General features: G+C 41.9%; 1 protein-coding gene across 6 annotated transcripts; it reads left to right on the top strand.

Annotated features, from left to right (window-relative positions):
* Nucleotides 1-74: 74 nt before the first annotated feature.
* LOC114874524 (14-3-3 protein zeta) lies at nucleotides 75-19,389 on the top strand. Of its 6 annotated transcripts, none has more exons than XM_029183877.2 (5): nucleotides 75-182; nucleotides 12,259-12,566; nucleotides 13,439-13,562; nucleotides 15,457-15,620; nucleotides 16,340-19,389. In XM_029183877.2, exons 2-5 carry the CDS (start codon nucleotides 12,267-12,269, stop codon nucleotides 16,493-16,495), a joined length of 744 nt encoding a protein of 247 aa, XP_029039710.1. In that variant the 5' UTR covers nucleotides 75-182; nucleotides 12,259-12,266; the 3' UTR covers nucleotides 16,496-19,389. The 6 variants fall into 6 exon arrangements, with proteins under 6 accessions (XP_029039710.1, XP_029039712.1, XP_029039708.1 ...); XM_029183879.2 differs by lacking the exon at nucleotides 15,457-15,620 and adding an exon at nucleotides 14,907-15,070; XM_029183875.2 differs by lacking the exon at nucleotides 15,457-15,620 and adding an exon at nucleotides 14,354-14,517.
* Nucleotides 19,390-20,449: the final 1,060 nt, after the last annotated feature.

Below are 20,449 nucleotides of genomic sequence, written 5' to 3'. Positions count from 1 at the left end.
AGATTTGAAAAGCGGCAGGAACGGAAAAGTGGTTTTCGAATACGCGGAAAGCGTCAAGTGAACGCAGTTCAAGATGGCGACTTCCGCTCGTTTCGCCAGTGCACTCTGTGAGATCGTAGTGGACGGGAGCCGTTGAATACAGTAAAGCCTCGATTTTCTGGGCCGCTTACAACACTCCAAAGGTGAGTCTTTTTTCCTGTATAATTGTAACAAGGTTATAAGAATAAAGCAAAGGCGTTGAACGCGATGTCTTCCAGTATATCAGTCGCAAATGATACGAGATACATTCGATCACGAGTTGTGTGAACCCCGTAGCCATGCAGTCCGCCGATCATTTTTCTAAATTGCTTGAAATAGTATTTAATTGATGGGTTTCATAGCGTTTCTGTGGTCAGTATTCTTCAATTTAGCCATATCAGGTGATTTACGCATTACAACGATCATTCGTCAAACAAATCATGGCGTTGGCAAAGTTCGTTGGATTGCGGTGCGATACGAGACGATCTGAAGTTAGTCGTTTACCGCTCACATTGCTGCGACACACGCGACGCGCCAGCTCTGAAAGAACGAGGTAATCGCCGCCATTTTAGTTACATAGCCGGTGATGAAATTATCTATCGTTTTCTAAAAATCTTTGAGAATATTGTTTTGTCTCCGTTTTATTTCCGTTTGGTATTCAACCCGTTTCTAGTTACCCTTATCGATTCCACTAATATCATAAAATGACACGGTTAACCGGTCGAATGGTTGGACTATGTTTTGCCATGTAAATTCTTATCCCCAAGTATTTAACGCCTAATATGGTTAGAAGAAATGGAAGATACATCGCGTGACAATCATTGCTTATTCTCTTGTGCGCAATATTCTATCTGTTTACGCTTGAAATCGCGATAAAGCATAGTACGCTTGTCGGTAAGCTTGTCCTCATAGAGGCGTGTGTACGTGCACTAGAGAGTATACGCCCTTTGACAAGTGAACCGATTATCATGCTTTCAATATTGCGTCGACACCGTCTTAACTGATAAACATCGAAGCCCATGGACGCAACTCGTCGATAGTGGCATTCAGTTTGCGTTTCTACACGTTAGACGACGCTCGAGCTACTTCCTCTTACGTAGCGTCTCGTTATTGAACGGCATAAAACGCGAATCGTAGTTATCCTTTTTCCTTTGAATGGTGTTCTATCGAACGCCGATAAGTAGGAGCATCGGTTCTTATTTTCTCGTTATAACATTCAAAAGGTAATACTATTCCCACAGACTACGATTTCTAAAGCGCATTAACAACCCAACCGATAATGCGGATATCCTGTCAAAAAATTCGCACAGCGGTTTTTTTTTTCCTACTTCGTCGCGTACTGTTTATTTTATTAGTCGGTTGCAGGAGGTTCCTTTAACAAACTTAGGAATCTGAAATAAAATCGTAGAAGGTAGTAGAGGCCGATGATGCTGTTCCGCGCCCTTACTCGCACGATCGTTCACCGCGTAATCGCGATCAAAAACGAGAATAAAGTTAATCGGCAATTTTAGCGGAAGGTAGGCGTTTGTTCGTAGTGGGGGACCGTGAACTCTCTTTCTCGCTCTCTTCCCCTACTCATTCTCGGTCATCGAACAACTTCAACCGGGGAGACCTACTCTTTTCGCCAAGGCCGACGAATAGTCCTCCTCTGTCTTTCCGTTGTTTGCTGGCTCACTCGGTCGGTCGGTTGGTTGGTCGGTCGATTCGCGTCTCGTCGTGTCACGTCGATGACGTGTTCCACGAACGACTTTTCGCTCGTGCGTATTTGCGTAACGAACGAAGCTTCTTCGTCGCAAAGGCCGCGCATTCTTCTCTTCGATTCCGTTTTTGCGATCCCAGTAAACGTTTCTCATTATTCCCACCAACTATGTCGCTTCGTTCACTATTCATTCGTATCTCATCGCCGTCCTACACTTTTCTCTCATTTTCATCCTTCTGTAATATCTCATTTACGCATTTCGAATAGTGCGTAAACGATCGACAACCTTCGGTGGAATTACTCACTAGTCTTATCGAATTTAACCTTTCGCTATACGTGTGTCAAGGCCGGTCCGAAAGTTTCGACGGTTACGAGAAATCGAAGTTAACCACCGTTGAAATTGCTATGAAATCCGTACCGAGATTATTTTTCATACAACCTTTTCCGTTCAAAGTTTGAAACAGAAGCGTTTATATTTCGATAACGTTTCAATAATAAAAAAAAAGATGAACCCGAAAAAATTACCAGCCTTCTCGAATAATTCTTATTTCCCGTCTAAATTTATCGGCAAACGTGGAAACGCTGGTGACGTAACCCTATCGATTCGCGTCAATTCTCTTTCCCCCTTTTCTTTATTCCTTCTTACTCTCCCGCGATTCTTTCGAATACCACTTTTCTGTTTCATCCTTTATCAATTTATATGAAATATTTTTAAAAAAATTTATGTTTAGTCTACGATGTAACTAGGAGCTTATATACTCTGTTTACAACCGGTACCGTCGACATTCCGTTGTAAGAACGGTCGACGGGATATTTACCAAAGATTAGCGTGTGTCTTTGAAAATTTATCGTAATGGGTTACGCGTGTGGGGCAGGAGGTAATCGCGAACGAGCAAGGGGGCGATACCAGGATTTACGTAAGAACGGGTAACGCCGAGGGAAAGATCTCGTGGTTGCATAACCGAACCAGCGACATTTTCCCAAAGTAATTTTTTAATTACTTCATCAGCCATTGGTATCTCTATCCTTGGCGTATCCGTTTTAAAGATAAAAGAAAAAAAATGTAATATCCAAAGTGTCTCTTTGGAAATGAAAATTGTATCCTCCGAAGCGCGTCCGAGGATTTCTCAACGCTTCGAAGAAACGTTAATCGTTAATATTAATGCATGCGTTTAATGATGTCACAGGATCGATTGGTATCGCGGCGTTAGCACGCGCTCGTGGGAGGGGTACAGGGGCGACCGGTTAGAGTGGAACGCTTACGGAACGGGCATCGGGTAGATTGAACGCTAGCGATGAATCAGCTAGCATCGAAGAAATTTATTTCGTGGAAACCGAAAGGAGAACTTGCTCGAAGTGCATGAACGCAGTTACAAAACATCTTCGTCTTTAAAATAGCGAGTATGAACGATAATTCGACTGGGCATCGAGCACGGTAATTCCGCGTAAGAACGCGTTACTCACGGACATATTTTTGCAGTCACGATTGAAATTCCTGGAAACAGTGAATCGTGCACTTGGCTCGTGTATTATTGAATCCTTTTTATATATCGCTTTTCGAATGGTATTTTCAAATTTTCAGATTTCTTTTCCGTCTTCTTTGCATAATCGTCCGCAGTTGAAAAATGGTGGGAGTTCGATAGCGACGGGGCGCACGGGTTCTTCAACCTTTTACCCCTAATTCTCTTTTTCTCTTGTTTTTCGACCCAGAAACCTGCTCCTATTTCCCGTCGAAGATTCATGGAACCGGTGACACGATTCTGTTTACGTTATCGAGCTCTTGGCAATTTCGTCTTTTGTAACATTTCGAAAACAACGCGTCATTCGAATTAAAGTCTGTACTCTAACAGCTTCCGGCGTAACGAAAAGGTTAAGAGCGTTCTCATGCGAAAATTTCAAATTTTCCCTCGGGTGTTTGAACGGCACTCTACGTGTATCGCGTGGGTGCGCGTATTTGGTCGCGAGCGTACGAGAGCGAACCGCATCGAAACAGCGGGGCTTGACATCAGTCGCTATTCCAAGACGGCTGACGCACAAACTCGCGGGTTCATTGTGTGTAGAAGGCGTCGGTGCACGGTAGGATCATCCCGTAACGCAAATATACCTCCGCGGTATCATTTTTGCCGGCTAATCGACCGGGTGACTCGTTGCCGAAAGGAAAGACGCAACACCCGGCTCGTTCGTTTTTCCTTTTTTGGATCGAGAAATAGAGACACACACGCCATTCCTCGACCCAAAAAAGTTTACTCGAGGGACCGCTAAAAATAACCTCGCGTTTTCACGCGAACCCTTTCTACGCGTTACGACACGCGCTTTAGTCGTCGACGCATCTCACGACGTTAAACGATATTTTCACAATGTATCATCGTCGCGATCGGTAAAGGGATCGGTTGTCGAACGTAATTCGATGAGAATGATAGAGGATCGTTGTGGACGGGGAGCGGCGGCGGCGAGGGGAACGACACCGTCTCCTCACGGCCAACATTTTTCCCCACTGCTGTAGCCGTCGGTGAATCCGAGCTGGCGTAGGATTTCGTCGTAGGTGAATGAAGACGCTGAGAAGAGCGTAACGGTAGAAGCGTGTATTAGAAGACGAGTGAATGGCAGCGGTAAAGGCGCGTGCACTTGCCGCATCGATTGCGCAAGCTAATCTACGACGGACCGTTGCTGGCATCTTTATAGGTTACGAATTTTCGCGCCTCCGTCGGGCTACCTCTGCGCATGCGCGTTGATCGTTTTTAGTAGCGCGGAAAAAATGCGGGGTATTTAAGATCGTTCACCTAGTAATCCTTTTAATCTGATAATTAAACGACGGTTTACATCCATCTTGAATTAATAACAAGATAAGTTAATTTAATCGTGTTGTCGCATTGAGAAACTCGGCATATGTCGCGGATATCCTGTATATCGATGACAATAATATAATAATTTCGAAATTTGTTTTTCTTCCTGCCTCTAAAGTTAGGTTTAGTCTTCGAGTAAACAGTACCTACTGCCAGATACGCGGTATTGGATTTTGCATTGTACCGTCTTCTGTAATTTGTCCGCATAAAGTTACATTTGAATATTTATCGCTAAACAGCAACGGGGAAAACGAAAGTTTTCGTCGAGTATCTTTTTACAGAGAAAAACGTCAATTAACCTGGCGAAACAACTAACGAACGTCTCTCGCTCCGATTTCATCGTATAAGTGGCCTTTTTTTTTTCTCGACGAGGGTAGAGAAACCCTCGTGGAGGACAAGGGCCGACAGAGAAAGGGAGCACACCCACGCAATATCTCTAAACTGCCACCTGTGGAGCGCACCCCACGCTTTGTCGTAAACGCTTCCGCTTTGTATTTCGTGGATGTACCACGATCCTTACAAAATCCTACTCTTTGATCTTTTACACGCGCGTGTCACCCATCGCGGGACTTTTTCTTTCCTCTTTTCTCGTATTTTTAACGCAGCCACCCAGTCTCATCCTCCGTCGTTTGTACGATGCAGAAATTCGTCGAGGTCTCCCGGACTCCGTTTAAATCCGGTCAACCTTGGGAATAAAAATGGCGCGTATTTGATATCGAAAATCAATACGGAAATACCGTGAAAAGTACGTCGATCAGGGTTCGAAACGATACTCGACGACGAATCGGCCTGCAAACGCAAGGTCACTGTCGTAACAATGTTACAACAGTTACGTTTCCTCGACTTTCGACAGTCTCGTTTTTCTTTTCCATTCGATGCATTTGTACGGATCTGCATATCTTATCGATTCACTCGCAGTCTGCTCTCAAAAACAGATATCCAATGCGAGTTCTCGTAAAACAAGGGATTCGTTCATGGTTCACCGACGTTTGAACGAGTCTCTTTCCCCGATTAAAAAACTGCTCTTTTTTACCATCGAATATTCTTCCATCTCTCTATCCGTATCTCTCGGAAACTTGTTTATTCGTTTGTTTTCCACGCAAAATAGGTCAGACAAGAATCGCTGGCAAACTTTTGACACGCGTTCTACTTAAAAGTTTGTTTTTCGATAACGCCTCGCGATTATTCCCATTCCAGTCGTTGATATCCGATTTGATATTATTTTTCAAGTTATACGCTAACTTTATCGGCGAGTCAGATCGAGTGGTTAGATTTTGTATCGGGTCGACCGGAAAGTTCTATAGTCGTCGAGGATTTTCAGTCCTCCAAGGAGAACTTCCAAGTGTTCTTCTCAAATTTTAAAATTAAACCAAACTAACCGATATCCAATTAATGTTAATTCAATTAGTGTTTCATAATCGATATCACTTTCGTGTATGTGTTTCATATTCGCGGACAGAAATTTCCGATAGACAGGCCTAATAATTGGTAAGCTGTTTGCGGGGCGAAAACGAAAATAAGGGCTGTCACGCACGAACCGCGAGCTAATATTGATCTACGCGTTACTAACCTAGCGTACGTGCTCGTTTCCGAGCGGAGCGTTATAAAGGTGTTCGCACAACGAACGTCACTCACCTCGAAAATTACCTTGCCTTTGAACGCATCGCGTACAATACACAAACGATTGGAAAAATGGAACGTCAACGATCCTCCCGGCGTTACACGTTACCGTCCTTCTTTGACGCTGAATCAATTACAAGAAACGTCGTTTCAATATTTTCCACCCCCGTTCATAATCTATTTTCCTCTATTGTCTTCGATCTACGAACCTTGCTCGTTTCCTTTCGCGGATAACTTGTTCCCGAGGTAAAACGTCAAAGCAGATAACGTATTGCCAGCAAGGAAATTGGTTCGTAAAACCAACTTTATCGATTTCCATTACACGACTCGTCGCTTACCCTATACTTTAGCGAACGCCACTCGAAACGACCGTAGATTTTCTCTCGTCAAGATACTTCTTTCCCTAGATTTTCTCTTTCCCTTTTCTTTTCACCGGGGAAATGATCTATTTTTAGGGGAAAGAATATCTGACCAGGAGGTTGGATACGAAGGGTACATCCAGAGTTCGTTTAGTAATACAAAGAATTTCGATGAATTTTCATCGAAACTTTCGCGAAGGTCTCCGTTTAATTCGCTTTCGAATAGAACTGGTAAAATGCCTGTTGGGAAATTGCATCGGAGATCACGCGATGCGGTTAGAAAACCTATAATTCTGTTTGAAAAGTTATCTCGTTACTCGTTCAAATTTCATGATCGTCACGATAGAGCGAACCCCGTCAACTTATAAATACAATTTCCGTTGTCTAGGGTAGGGCGGGAAATATCGAACTGACGTTCTTTCGATAAATCGATTTCGGCACTTGCGATAGTTGCGTCATCAGTCTTAACGAATTCCCCTAAAATTATTCTGCTACAACATTGTTGAATATTGTAAAGAAGTCGAAATATTCTTCTTCTCAGTCGTTATTCCTTTTAACGTACCCGAAGAATGGGAATCTAGGACGATTTAAAAATGTATTCCAACGGGAACTTGATAACTCTTTTAATGTCAGTATGAAAATACTAATGGTTACTCGTACACCTAGTTATTAACACTTTGATTTAGTTCGACCGCCGGATCGAAAGGGGGGAATTATTTAAAGGATCGTATGTTTCAATAAAATTACTGCAGAAAGAAAGAGAGAAAAAGATAAGAGAGGACGCGAGCAGCGGAAAATGGTAGCCAAGTAAGAAGGGCGGGTCGGCTGCAGGGGTTGCGCGCGCCTCCGCAGATCAATATTTCATTTCAGCCTCACCAGCCAGTCCCTATTTCTGCACTCGTCTTCTCGATTCATCCATTGTACCTCACATAATTACTTCTTTCTCTACCTACGTATGTATCTGCTTCGTTTTTTTCTTCTTCGACGCGTTATCAGACGCGTCTTCGATACCGATCGTTCGGGCTAACTTGTTTACCATTCGCGTCAAATGGCTGCGACAAAAATGCATCTGTATTTTGTTACCAGGTCATGTCTGCTTCATTGTATTTTTTTTTTCTTATTTAACGACTGGCAATTAATTTCTTTAACGGTACAATGCACGCTTAGATAGATATAGATGTTACCGGGCAGAAGATAAAAGAACAAATTTATACACGTAGATTATGGACCTCTTGCGTTCTTGTTAAATATTTATTATTTGAAATATTTCATGCAGACATGCTACGTTTACGAAGGGGTGGCTTTGTTAAATATGGAAATGGGAAATTGATCAATGTATTGCTTTAGATTAGGTATCGGTTGATAAGCATTTACATCGTGTACATAATTTCCCAAATGATTTGCTCGCTCGGAACGGATATCACGTGTCGATGCACGTGTTCACGCGTCACGTTGAGGATTCGATTTTGCGCGTTCGATCACTGTTAGACGCCTTTTTTTTATCAGCGTCGAAGACAGGCTTATGAACTTATCTTTAGCGTAATATTTGTCATTATTTGTTATAATTTGTCGTAACTTATCTTTAATGCGTTAGAAAGGAAACTAATGATGGAGTAGGGTAATGAATAGACACGTGTACAAGAATATTTTATATTTCATTGATTATACTATTGTTACAAAAGGGTAAGAACGATACCCATTGAAATAGGGATAACTTTTGAAGCATTGAAATGAAGTCGCGGAGCAGGAGAGGCCAGACCGGTCTAAGAAAAGAAAAAAAAGAGACAGGAAGAGAATGCTGAAACGGGCTTGTAGTGGTGGGATAGTGCATGAATTGGTCGCAGAATAAGGCGAATCGCGCGTAAGTGCGCAGCGCTATTTAACCCAAGCGCAGTAGAACGCATCGCGGCCGTGGCTTGCGTCCCGGGACAGGATGGCCGTGCGCCACTGCCCCACCCAGCCTCGGCAAACCGGCCATGCTGGGCGAGCCGATCAATACTTCGGCTCGGGCACGAGGTACTCCGAGGGAAATCGACGGATACCGGGGATAACCGGAGAGAGCCGAGTCCCGGCACGAACCGCGCCGAGTCCCCACCACGAACAGCGTTGCCGGCTCAGTCGCTGTGCGGGAGTGGTCACTGAGGGATGTGTGGTATCGTAACTGAGTGTGACTGAGGAAAAAGACCCGGCGTAGTTTCTCCGCGTAATACGCTCTCGCTCTTTACCCCCTGGATAAAAAGGAACCAGCAATACCCGAGAGTCTAGTCACAGTTTTCGGCCCCCCTCCCAATTTCGCGCGAGACTACGAAATACGCCTATCGTGTATTTATTTAAGTATTTATTGTACAAAAGACTTTAACTATAGGTAAGATTGCCAGGATTCGATGTATCGCTTTTTTATCTTATACGCTTATTTCATCTGTCGCCTCGTATCGTTCGCATTATCCGTTATCATTTTATTTTAATTCTTCATTTACTACGCTTAGCTGTATTTTTCATGCATGCCGATACGCAGACGACCGCTTTCCGTTGAACGGACTTCGGTTTCATAGCCTTACTTGGTTTTCGAAGCGGAGACATTTCGAGAATATGCTAGAATCTCGCGTGGTTCGGTCGCGTTTCATGCGAGTGGTCGAACTCGAAGTGAGCGAACCGGACCGGCTATCGATCTCTGCGGTCGATACTGCGACGCAGAACCGAATTGGTACGGTGTCTGTAATGACGCCGATTCGTTTCGCCGGAAGCATGGAGGTAATTCGTTGTCGATTTCTTTGTCCCCTTCGGTTCGTTCTTATTCGTATCGCGACATGAAACGGTTGAGAACGCCTCGTTCGGGGCGTGTTAGTTCAAGAGAGAATGAGAATGAGAAAAGAAGGGAGAGAGAAAGAGCGCGTGTACGTGTATGTGCGGATAAGGAATTTCGCTCTCGCTTCGTGAAAGTAGCGCCGTGGCGCTTCGTTTAGCTCCCTCTTCAACGCGACTACGACTATGTCGACCATAACCTCAAATCATCCACGTACAGGCACGCAATTTTCTATCTTTCAAATCGTTTCGCAAGCATAATCTTTGCCTTGACAACGAAAACTTGGTTCTTTACCATCCACAGAAGTGTCTAAATTACTTTTTTCTTGCTTATAAAATAAGCGGCTTTAAGGAAACCATTTCGGTACCCTTTCGCTTCGTCGTACCGCGGCTAAGTATTTTTCCTGAAATATTTTAATAACACACGGTATGTTTCATTTTAGAACTTGATGTATAATGCGATACAGGCGAAGATAAATGGAAGTCGCTGATAAAATTGGTACTTTTATCAGAGCGACAGAGATGTCACGTTATTCGGTTATATCATTCTCGTCTCGAGTGTTTTTTACTTAAACCGATTACATATTTTCAACTCTGCGTCCTCTGAAATGAAAAGAAAACGCGGTACATGTAACCGTGAGCGTTCCAACGACGGTGATGCATTCCGGAAATGGAGTACTTAGGTGGTTGAAAATGCGGATGTATCTCGTTCAGAGTTTGACGGTATTTTTGTAACTCGTTCGCAAGAAACGATTCGAAAGCAAATTGGTTAGCTCGGCGAGTTCTTTCGTCACGTTCCATTCGCGATTCGCTCGGAAAGTCTGGGCCGGAAATATTTCACTGGCAACGTGGTGTTTCTCATCGGTTCTCCCGTAGATCCGGCAACAGTGTCGTCGAGCCTCGGCTAACCTAAAGCCAGGTGATTGCGCGCGATTAAATATAGGACGCCGAATACACCTACCGTTTTAATATTTCTGTCTGGTTTTCTTCGAGCAGGAATTTGGCTGCTTGACCTTCCGTTTCTCGTATCGTCACGTGCATTCTTGCCTCTCAACGGACTACGAATTGTCACGTTACAGAATAAGTACGATAAATAACGGAATTGCAAGCGAATCGAGAGAGAGCGAGCGAGCTTTCGGTCGCTGTCAAGATTTCAGCGCAACACCGCGACGCCCATGCCACCTACCTGATAGATTCGATCGTAAACCTCTTCGATTAATCTAGGCCACGATTGTACGGAATTTTATCGAATAATCCTATTAAAATCGATCCAAAGTATGACGATCGTGCAGCATTAATCATAACAGGGTCATAATTTATGATTAACGCAAAAGTGGAAACCACCAGTCGAATACCTACTTATTTATTTAAAATACGAATCATAACCTTTACGAACTTGAAACGAGATACTGGTATTTTGGAAACAACTTCAAAGCGATCTGCACATAGAATACCGTTGAACGTTACCTGTTCAACCACCAGTGTACGCAATTCGTTGGAAGAATTAATAACGAGCACGCGTACTGCACACAATATTGATCGTGTTCCACCTTCCGCAGCTATATGCACTTTAAACACCGACGATCCGTCGTTGTGGTTCATGGTTGAACATTTCATTCGAAAACCATCAGTTCATACTCGTTCGCCTGTTTCCGCGTTATCGTTTCCTATCGAATATGCGTGCGATCGATCGATATAGATCACCGGACATTTCCAAAATTCCCCCTTTTCTGTCATTTCATATTAAACGATTTCTACGCCTGTATAAACTAACAATAAGATAAGTATAGGGACGTTATCGTGGCTGAAGTTGATTCGATAACTGTGATAACGCGCAAACCAGTCGTTTCGACCGACTTGAAGTTGCTACGGGTCACGACTCTCGACCACTTGATCGATCCGTTTTAATAACCGTAGAATGTCATGGTTTTGGAATTTATGATTGATTTTCAATCGCAATGAAATATTTAAAAACGCGTTTCTACGTGGAAAACGCCGAAAGGTACAGTGCGAAGTGAATGAGTAATAGCGGCCACGTTTTTCTTAGTTCAGACGAAGTCTCGACGAGCGTGTCGAAACTATCGAGACATCGAACCGAGCTTGCGCGATATTTACGCGTACGTCTTTGCACCGAGAAGGAAGCTCGATCGATACGAGGACACGCTTCTCTTCCAAACTCGAACAAATATCGTTTCTACAAATATAACATTATTTTTTATATACCTCATTGACATGCGATCGATTTAGTAACTACTATTTAGTAACTACATTAGTAACTACTACTACGATTTAGTAACTTTTAGGTTAGCTTTAAAACACCAATCTTAATCGTACCAACTTCCAGTTTAAAAACTTAATATCTTTTTATTGGATACATCTATAGAACATAGTTAGTTGAACTTTTCTTTGGAAAGGAACGTTGAACTTGAAAATATATAGGATAATGTATCCAATGCACTGGAAGAAGGAACGTTAAAAGCAGACGAGATGTTTAGATACGCGCCTACATTTTGGCGTGGTAACGCGCAGTCCGATGCAGTGACTCATCGGTTGCTGTACGATTGCAGAGGCACGTTGGAGATCGTCGTCTTCGAAGTACATAATTGTATTAAATCTTCAAAGAGTAGATACTTAATCGAACGTAATCGAAATTGCGAGAAAATACGGGGACAAGTTCTATGACCTATATGTTATGAAACGGTTCAAATTCGAACGGTTTCAAACACATTGGTGATAAGGATGACATTGAAGTCGCGCATCTAAGGTTACCGGCATTTATTTTCCATGCTTCTTGTTCCTAATCGATCATTAACCCTAGATTAAGCCTTAAACGTTAAGTTCGTCCAAAGCTGGTATTTGCCCAGCGAACCCCATTTGTCTGGATGGAAAATCCATATTGTTAATTTTCTTTTTTCAGCCGACACAATGTCCGTGGACAAGGAGGAATTGGTACAGCGCGCGAAGCTCGCCGAGCAGGCCGAAAGGTACGACGACATGGCAGCCTCGATGAAGGCAGTCACTGAAACGGGAGTCGAATTGTCGAACGAGGAAAGGAACCTGCTGTCGGTAGCCTATAAGAATGTCGTTGGCGCGAGACGTAGCTCGTGGCGAGTAATTTCCTCTATCGAGCAAAAGACCGAGGGTTCTGAGCGTAAACAGCAGATGGCCAAGGAATACCGAGAAAAGGTCGAGAAAGAGTTGCGCGAGATCTGTTACGATGTGTTGGTAAGATATACTTTCATTCTATTCTTTCTATTTCATTTTTTCTACCGTTAAGAACAACCTGTTAATTCTTCAAAATTAAATATATTTTTCTGCGCGTCTTTTTGCAGGAATTACCCTCCCCCTTAGTCGCCTTAGTCGTTTATGCTCGATCGTTGAAATTGTGCGAAACACCTGGTCGTGTTTGAACAATTGCCTTTTTTGTAGCAGAAATTCTTATCTGTTGCATACTTCCTACGACTTAACGGGTACGATTACGTTCCGCGATAACTTAATTGACATAAAAAGCAACGTGTCATAATTGCAAACACATTGTCAGAATGTTAACACCGGTAGAAAATATCAGAGTAATCCGTCTTCGTAAGAGACACTCTATACGGTTGTACCTCTTTGGATCCTCTCCAATTTGACTACCGAGATAATAATAATCATTGTCAGTATATAGAAATTGTTCGCGATGATGAGTTGCAACATTGTCGCGTTTAAAAGTTCAATGCAAATATACAAATATCTGTTTTTTCGGTATCGTTCGTCTCGCTTTACCGTGTTTTCAACGATTCTCAGTCGCCTGTTCGTGTCTCGAGAACTGGAAGATCGCTCACCGGTTTGAATTTCACGCGGCTCTATTACGGCTCGTCCTAAGTAGCTCGTCTTACGATTTCTTCTCGTCATCCAGCGAGCGTGACAAAGCGTTTCAGAAAGTGGACGCCTTCCCTTCCGTTGCGGGCTTCTTCGTTTAGTAACGTTTGGTAGCCTGCCCTCTTTTCCAAAGACCGTTCACAGTTTTCTAACCGTGTTAAAATCGAAGGATATTTTCCTATAACAAGGAAATTGGTAATCGCGCGAGAGTTAATTATTTGAATTGACCTTTACAGGGACTCCTTGATAAGTACCTGATCCCCAAGGCTAGCAATGCCGAGAGTAAAGTATTCTACCTCAAGATGAAGGGCGACTACTATAGGTATCTCGCAGAAGTCGCCACCGGAGAAACCAGAAACGGTATGTAGTCTTTTACTTCTTTCCATTACTAACGATTTTGCAACAACGATCTCTTATTTTCGTTTTAATCAATATTTTTTTTCCCCCAACTGGAAATCCATCGTTTATCGACATTTTTATAGCGTACACGCCTGAAGGGCGGTTTACTTGTGTACGACACAAGATATACGGTATTATTTTGAAAGCAACGCCGTTGAAGATATTTTTACCTGTGCAAGTCTATGAATTATTTGTACGTGGTAAATGCGCGCTTCTTTTCATCGGATAGGAAGGTACGCGATACTAGTGGCTTTCTTATACCTGCGTCCTGAGCTGCTCTTTCTCCGTACCTTATGAAAGAAGGAAGCACAGCTGCAGAGGCAGATGTTCTACCAAAATGCACCAACGCGTTCTTCGATTTTAAAATGGATTTCACCGATTCTTAGAATAGATACGTTATACAAAGAATCCTATGCGTTTCACAGCATTCTAAGAAAACGCGTTAAGAAACTTTGAAAAATAGAATCGTAATTTCTCTTGAAATTTAAGCAAGAGCGTATCATCTGTGTTCGTTAACCCTTTCACGTTCATGAACCTGTTCATCACGTTGACTGTCTCTTTACTGTATCCGAATGAATTGACCTGAAAGCATAACATTATAGAAGTTCTAAAATATATACCGTTTGTTAAAACTGTCTCAGCTAGCCTTACAGTCAAAGTGATATTGGGTTGAAAGGGTTAATTATCAATGATAGAATACATTGATGAATGGTGATAATGTTTGCACGTGATACATGTATATGCATATTCAGCCGTGGTAGACGACAGCCAGAAGGCATACCAGGATGCGTTCGAAATCAGCAAGTCAAAGATGCAGCCTACTCATCCGATCAGGCTAGGTCTCGCCCTCAACTTTTCCGTTTTCTATTACGAGATCCTCAACTCGCCAGACAAGGCCTGTCAGCTGGCCAAACAGGTATAATTTAAAAAAAAAAGAAAACCACCATCAGACTTTGGATCTATCCATAGTTTGAGTGAACCGCGGTGGTATGCGAAAGGATATGGTGGTGATGCAGTGGAGGCAAAGTAAAACATACGAAAAGGCACACTCTTTTTAACTTTTCGTCGAGCTAGCATTTAGTATAATTTTTATATAAGAAACTCTCGAGGCAAGCACGTACTCGAGGATGGCACACAATATCGGCTGATGTTACATTGTTCTCCTTTTTCCTCCCTTTCTCCTCGCTTCCTCTTTCCAAAATTCTGTCCGTATCGTCGGCGACGCACGGAGGTCGCGCTGTTGGCTGCATACATAAATATTGCAGGAAATTGTAATCTGGACTGTTCCCGGTTTTGCATTTACAGCGGTAGTCGAGGATTCGCAGAAAGCGTACCAAGAGGCGTTCGACATAGCTAAGTCAAAAATGCAGCCTACGCATCCCATCAGGCTCGGTCTTGCTCTCAACTTCTCCGTTTTTTATTACGAGATTCTCAACTCGCCAGACAAGGCCTGCCAGCTGGCCAAACAGGTATAATTTACAAAAGCCCAAGAGCCCGTGTGTGCCGGATAGCCGTCGTTTTTCGTGGATAAGTTAGCGAGAGGATGCGAGAAAGGGACTCTCTGTGTGCGATGCAGTGGAGGCAACACACACGAACGATTATTATTCATCCATCATACAGAAGAGATTACAATTTCTCTTGGATATTCTTTCACATTATTTTATAACAAGTTCAGAGAAAAAATCATTAGCAGTTACCAGAGAACAAGACGGGTCGTGTTCCTTTCTTCTCCTGATTTCCCCTTTTCTTCCTTCCTTAATTTCTACTTTTATTACATTCGTCGTGAAAAGGTTACGCGTTCTACGTAAGAACATTTGTGAAAATTGTAATCTAGATTCCCCGGTTTCCATTACAGCGGTAGTCGAGGATTCACAGAAGGCGTACCAAGAGGCGTTTGACATAGCGAAATCAAAAATGCAGCCTACTCATCCGATCAGGCTCGGTCTTGCTCTCAACTTCTCCGTTTTTTATTACGAAATTATTAATTCACCGGCTAGAGCCTGTCATCTTGCCAAACAGGTTAGGGGATTGATAAAGGGGTGAAGAAATAAGAAAGGGGGTTTGCTTGATCGTTGAGTCTGTAAAATTTTTCAAGAACGATAACCGTGTTTCACCTATTCTGTAACATTGCATCTTAATAATTGATAGCCCGGTGTGCCGTAAATATGTCTTGATATCAAATGCAGTGTTTGAAGTGTGTGTACTAACCCAGATAGATAGACATAAATTAATACGAATGTCATAACGTGTCTCCACTGTATCTAGCGATAACCGTTCTGCATCACTCGCGTTCTTCTTCTTTCTCCTTTTTTCATTAACACTTTGATGGCTCCTGTCACTTATCCGTGGCATTTTATTATCAGCATGATTGCGATTCAAAAATTGATAATTTTGAAATATGGAAATATGATCGCCGTCAAACTGTTAATGTTTTTAATTTTCTAATTGCAAAATTGCATTTATGCTATGCACGAATAAATTCGCGTTAGCGAAACGATGCAACCTCTTACATAAGAGATGTTCGTTTCGTAGCTAAATCGAGTTGTATTTATTTTTCGTTTGATTGTGTTTGTACGAGTACGGAATGTTTCATAATACGTGGTCTGACTTCAACGACAAATTATCAAAGTTCTTGTCTCTACTGTGCGTTGAAGCGGGATCCGTCGTGTTATGAAATTGCCTGTAGAGTGTAATTCGTAACGAGCGTGTTTGTTAACAATTCTCTGTAAACGTTTCAGGCGTTCGATGATGCGATCGCAGAATTGGACACACTTAACGAGGACAGCTACAAAGATTCCACGCTAATCATGCAGCTTTTGCGCGACAACCTCACTCTCTGGACCAGTGACACGCAGGGTGACGCGGACGAAGCACAGGAGGGCGGCGACAACTAACCTTCCTAAGCTTAAGTCCCTTTCTAACCTAATAAGAACATCCTATTCTCTATCGTCCCCCGGTCCCTTGAAGTGCTCACCCATTCATCCACCCGAGATCGATTTATCCATTCGCCTGTCCTTTCGTCCCTCGCGTACCTCGTTTCCTTCTTCCTTTCCCTATCTCTTCTCCCACTCGTACCTACTTAAACCCTGCCTTTGCCCTATATTTTACCTGCCCCCCGACCTTCCTTACTTCCTTCCTTTCTTCCTGTCCACAGTTGGCAAGATCTCTCCTCCTTTTCGAGTCCTTTTTTCCTTAATCTCTCCTCCTCGAAAACTGTGACATATATATATATATATATATATATTTTTTTTTTTTTTCTTTGTTCAAATCGCGACCGCACATTGCTGCCGATACCACCGCCACAGCTGTTACGCTTCGTTCGGAAGCTCGGCAATCTCGCTCTCGACCGTATCCTTTCCTGGAGGATCGATTCGCGTATTTTAGTGGACTCCACCACCTGCCATAACATTGCCCCTCGTCGTTGTAAACCCTTTATCGAACGCAAAGTTATTCGAATCTCGCGTTTATGTCTGTAGAAGGAGAGAGAGAGAAGCGTAAAGTTAAGAAAAGGAGACAAAAAGAGAAGAAATCGATGAATTTTTATCAGGTTACATTCTACCATCCGTTGTAAGACCTGTAGTTATTGTACCCCCATCCTGCTAGGATGACCCTCGATGAAAGGAAACAGTCGAGTTCGCGAGAATCGCTCGGATTCTGATAGTTTTCTCCGTGAAAAGCGTATCGACTCGTGTTTGTGTCAAAAAAAAAAAAAGTAAAGAACAGGAAGGAGCAAATTGTGGATGAACAGAGGAAGGAACAGGAAGGGTGTAGTAGTTTCACGAACCACCCCTTGTCTCGTCGTGCAACGTTGCACGGTGATCGAATTAAAGAGAAGCATATTAAAGAGAATAATTAGTAGAGAGAGTAAAAAAGAACACGTGTCATCCGCAAGAAATTAGTGTTCGGATGTGTAACACGATCAAAATGATCGTCGTTGCGTGTGTATCGCCGTTGGGGCGGGACACGGGGATGTGGTGAACACCGCGATACGTACTGTTCATTTCTCCCATATCTGCTCTCGCTATTTACCATCTAAAAGTATCGCTAAACGAAACAGAAATTCGAGAAGAAATGAAGACAAAGGAAAAAAGCACGCATGAATCTAAACTACATTATATCCAGTTGTCATTAAATTAAATTTCACATTGTCTAGCAAGTACGATATTATTATACGAAGGGAAGAACGCAGGAGGAGAAAGGAGAGTAAAAAAAGAAAAAAAAAATACATTAAGTTATTAAGTTCCAAAACAACATCGGTGGTGACTTAATTTTACATTTGGTATACTTGTTAGTAGATATTTCAAATGCTCCTAAATGCACACGCGCGCGCATGTACACATTTACTACGTCTTTGGATGCGTATCGTTACCTCTTTCTTTTTTCTTGTCTTTTTTTTTTTTTAATTAATCAAAAAAAAATTATCGCCCGTGGTTTATATTTCGCACTCTTGTTTAGAAGACCTTAAAATAATTCGTATCGTTATCGTTATTGTTATCTCGTTATCGTAATTTACCGTGTTGTCGAGGTGAGTGAAGAAAAGCACACTGTAAGTTTTTCAATTTATATTTAAGATCCATTGTATGCTGGCCGTCCGTTACAAACGCGCGAATATTGAAAGAAAAAAAAGTGAACACTAATTTTGATTTCTCAAACGATCGATCGATACGTGTGACAATCTTTGAAAAACATTTTCACACCCTCCCTCTTCCATCCTATTCTTTGACTCTTGCACCTTTCTCGTACACACATGTCTCTTCTCTGTATATCTCTCTCTTTTTTTTTTCTATCTCCTTCCCTACCTCCTCGCATATATGTTATATATATTTATATATATACATATATTATACCCAATAATATATATATATACAACAGATATTTACCCGTCAAAAGTCGTTCACCTCTGTCGCGATAAAAGAAAAGGAAAAGAAGAAAATGAGAAGAAAATTGTGTACGCGTATCAAAAAGAAATCTCTTTTTAACACAGACACACGCACGCGCGCGCGCGCATCCATACATACGTATATGTATGTACGTTTTAATACGTATATACGTGTATATATATATTATTCAGTTTCATAGATGAAAATCGATCTCGTGGGAATTGTCGATAGTTTGGAAATCGCTCGCGTTATTTCCCGCAATTCCATCGATTACATATAATCATTTTTCGGAATATATATCATTGTAGAGTTAATGTTATTGAATTCAAGGACCGCAGGAAGAACGCGATAAAAAAAAAAAAAAAAACCAACAAATTTACTAGACTGTGTCTTTTTTTAATTTAAACGAAAAGCTTTACAAACATTGTTCGACCGTGTATTATCGTTACGGTGAAGTTAAATTTTTTTTTTTCTCTTCCCTGGTTTCACGGGGTGACAGAATTTTCAAGAAACATAAATTTGGACAGAAGGAGATACGTGAAACACCCGGGGTTTCGATCGCCTCGACCGAAATTTCGTAACGAGGGACGTTTTGTACGTTTACCATTTTTGAAAAATGGATCGAGAGAAATGTTGTTAACGATCAATGGAATTTTGAAACACGCAACGTGTAGAGACGTTCGGTCCAGGGGCGGATTAACATGTGTATATATATGTACGAATCAAGTATTTTTAATTATTTGAGGGTTAACGAAAGATCAGTGTTACGTTTTTACTTAAATTTTTAGGTAAACAGTTTCTTAGTTCTCGCCGATCAAATACAAAGTGGATTCCGTTTGTTTCTATGTTAAAACCAAATTAGCTTTTTTACGATATTGAAGAAAAAGATAATAAATAAACATTAAGTACGTTTCGCTTTGATTTTCTTATCACTTTCATTCTTTTTGTCGAACAAAAGTCGGTTTGAACACCTACAAGATAATCCACACCATCCGCCTCTGGTTCGGTCCATGTTCCATCATTGTTGGTCCTATGCTACCAGCTAAAAACGGTAGAACGAAAGAAAAAAAAAAACATGAATGCATTCTTCGTCTCTTGTTACAATCATTATTAATACATTTTTAAGAGTATGTAATAGACCCGCGCGCGCCCTACCCTCTACACACTGCTACCATTACACGTAAATGTGTATCGCATAGAAGCAAGTAACGGTTATCGATAATTACTACCAACGTGTGTGTATGTGTGTGTATGGGTAAATGTTTTTTCTGACATGTTGTGTATTTTTCAGTGTGTCCGTGTTTCTCTGTCAAGTCGAGCAAAAAAAGAAGGAAAGGTGAATGAACGATTCGGGAATAAAGAACGAGTCGATTTTGCAAAGGTGGTGGTGTAGTAGCCCCCTAAAGGCGATTCTAAGGAAATTTTTTTTTTTTCTCATTATGTTTATTACATCGGAAATCGGCAGATGACAACAATTGAAGTTTCATAGATTTTACGGTGTGTACGCTCGTAACGAAATCGACAATTGATGAATTATTATTCGTTCATGCGAGACGAAGCGGACGCTTTCTCTACGTAGTTATTGATACAAAGACTAAACGAAAGTAACAGTGGAAAAAATAATGATAAAAGAGTGCAGGAAGAGTTTTCTCAAATTAAAAACAGGTGGACCAGCTGAGCGAGTTCGAATAGGTATTGCAGCGGACAGCTGTAACGTTCGGGTCTTATAAGGTTGCGGAACTATTAATAATTTGCATTTTAATATTGGTCTCGTTCTCGTGCAGCAGGTCCAAATGAAAGCTTTATAAAATTTAATCTCTTTTTTTATGCTTCAGCCGTATTTCAATATTGTTCCTAACCGTTTTGCCTTCACTAAATTTTTAGACCTTCAGTGTCAGAACTTCATTTTCAGATCATCGCTCTTTCGTGAGCCCGACTCGATTTAAAGAACTTTATCGGTTTACAGTT

The sequence above is a fragment of the Osmia bicornis genome, chromosome 6 (genome assembly GCF_907164935.1).
Source record: "Osmia bicornis bicornis chromosome 6, iOsmBic2.1, whole genome shotgun sequence".
Classification (NCBI taxonomy): domain Eukaryota; kingdom Metazoa; phylum Arthropoda; class Insecta; order Hymenoptera; family Megachilidae; genus Osmia; species Osmia bicornis.
The sequence above is the reverse complement of the archived record's forward strand: the minus strand, read 5'-3'. Positions and strand labels throughout refer to the sequence as shown.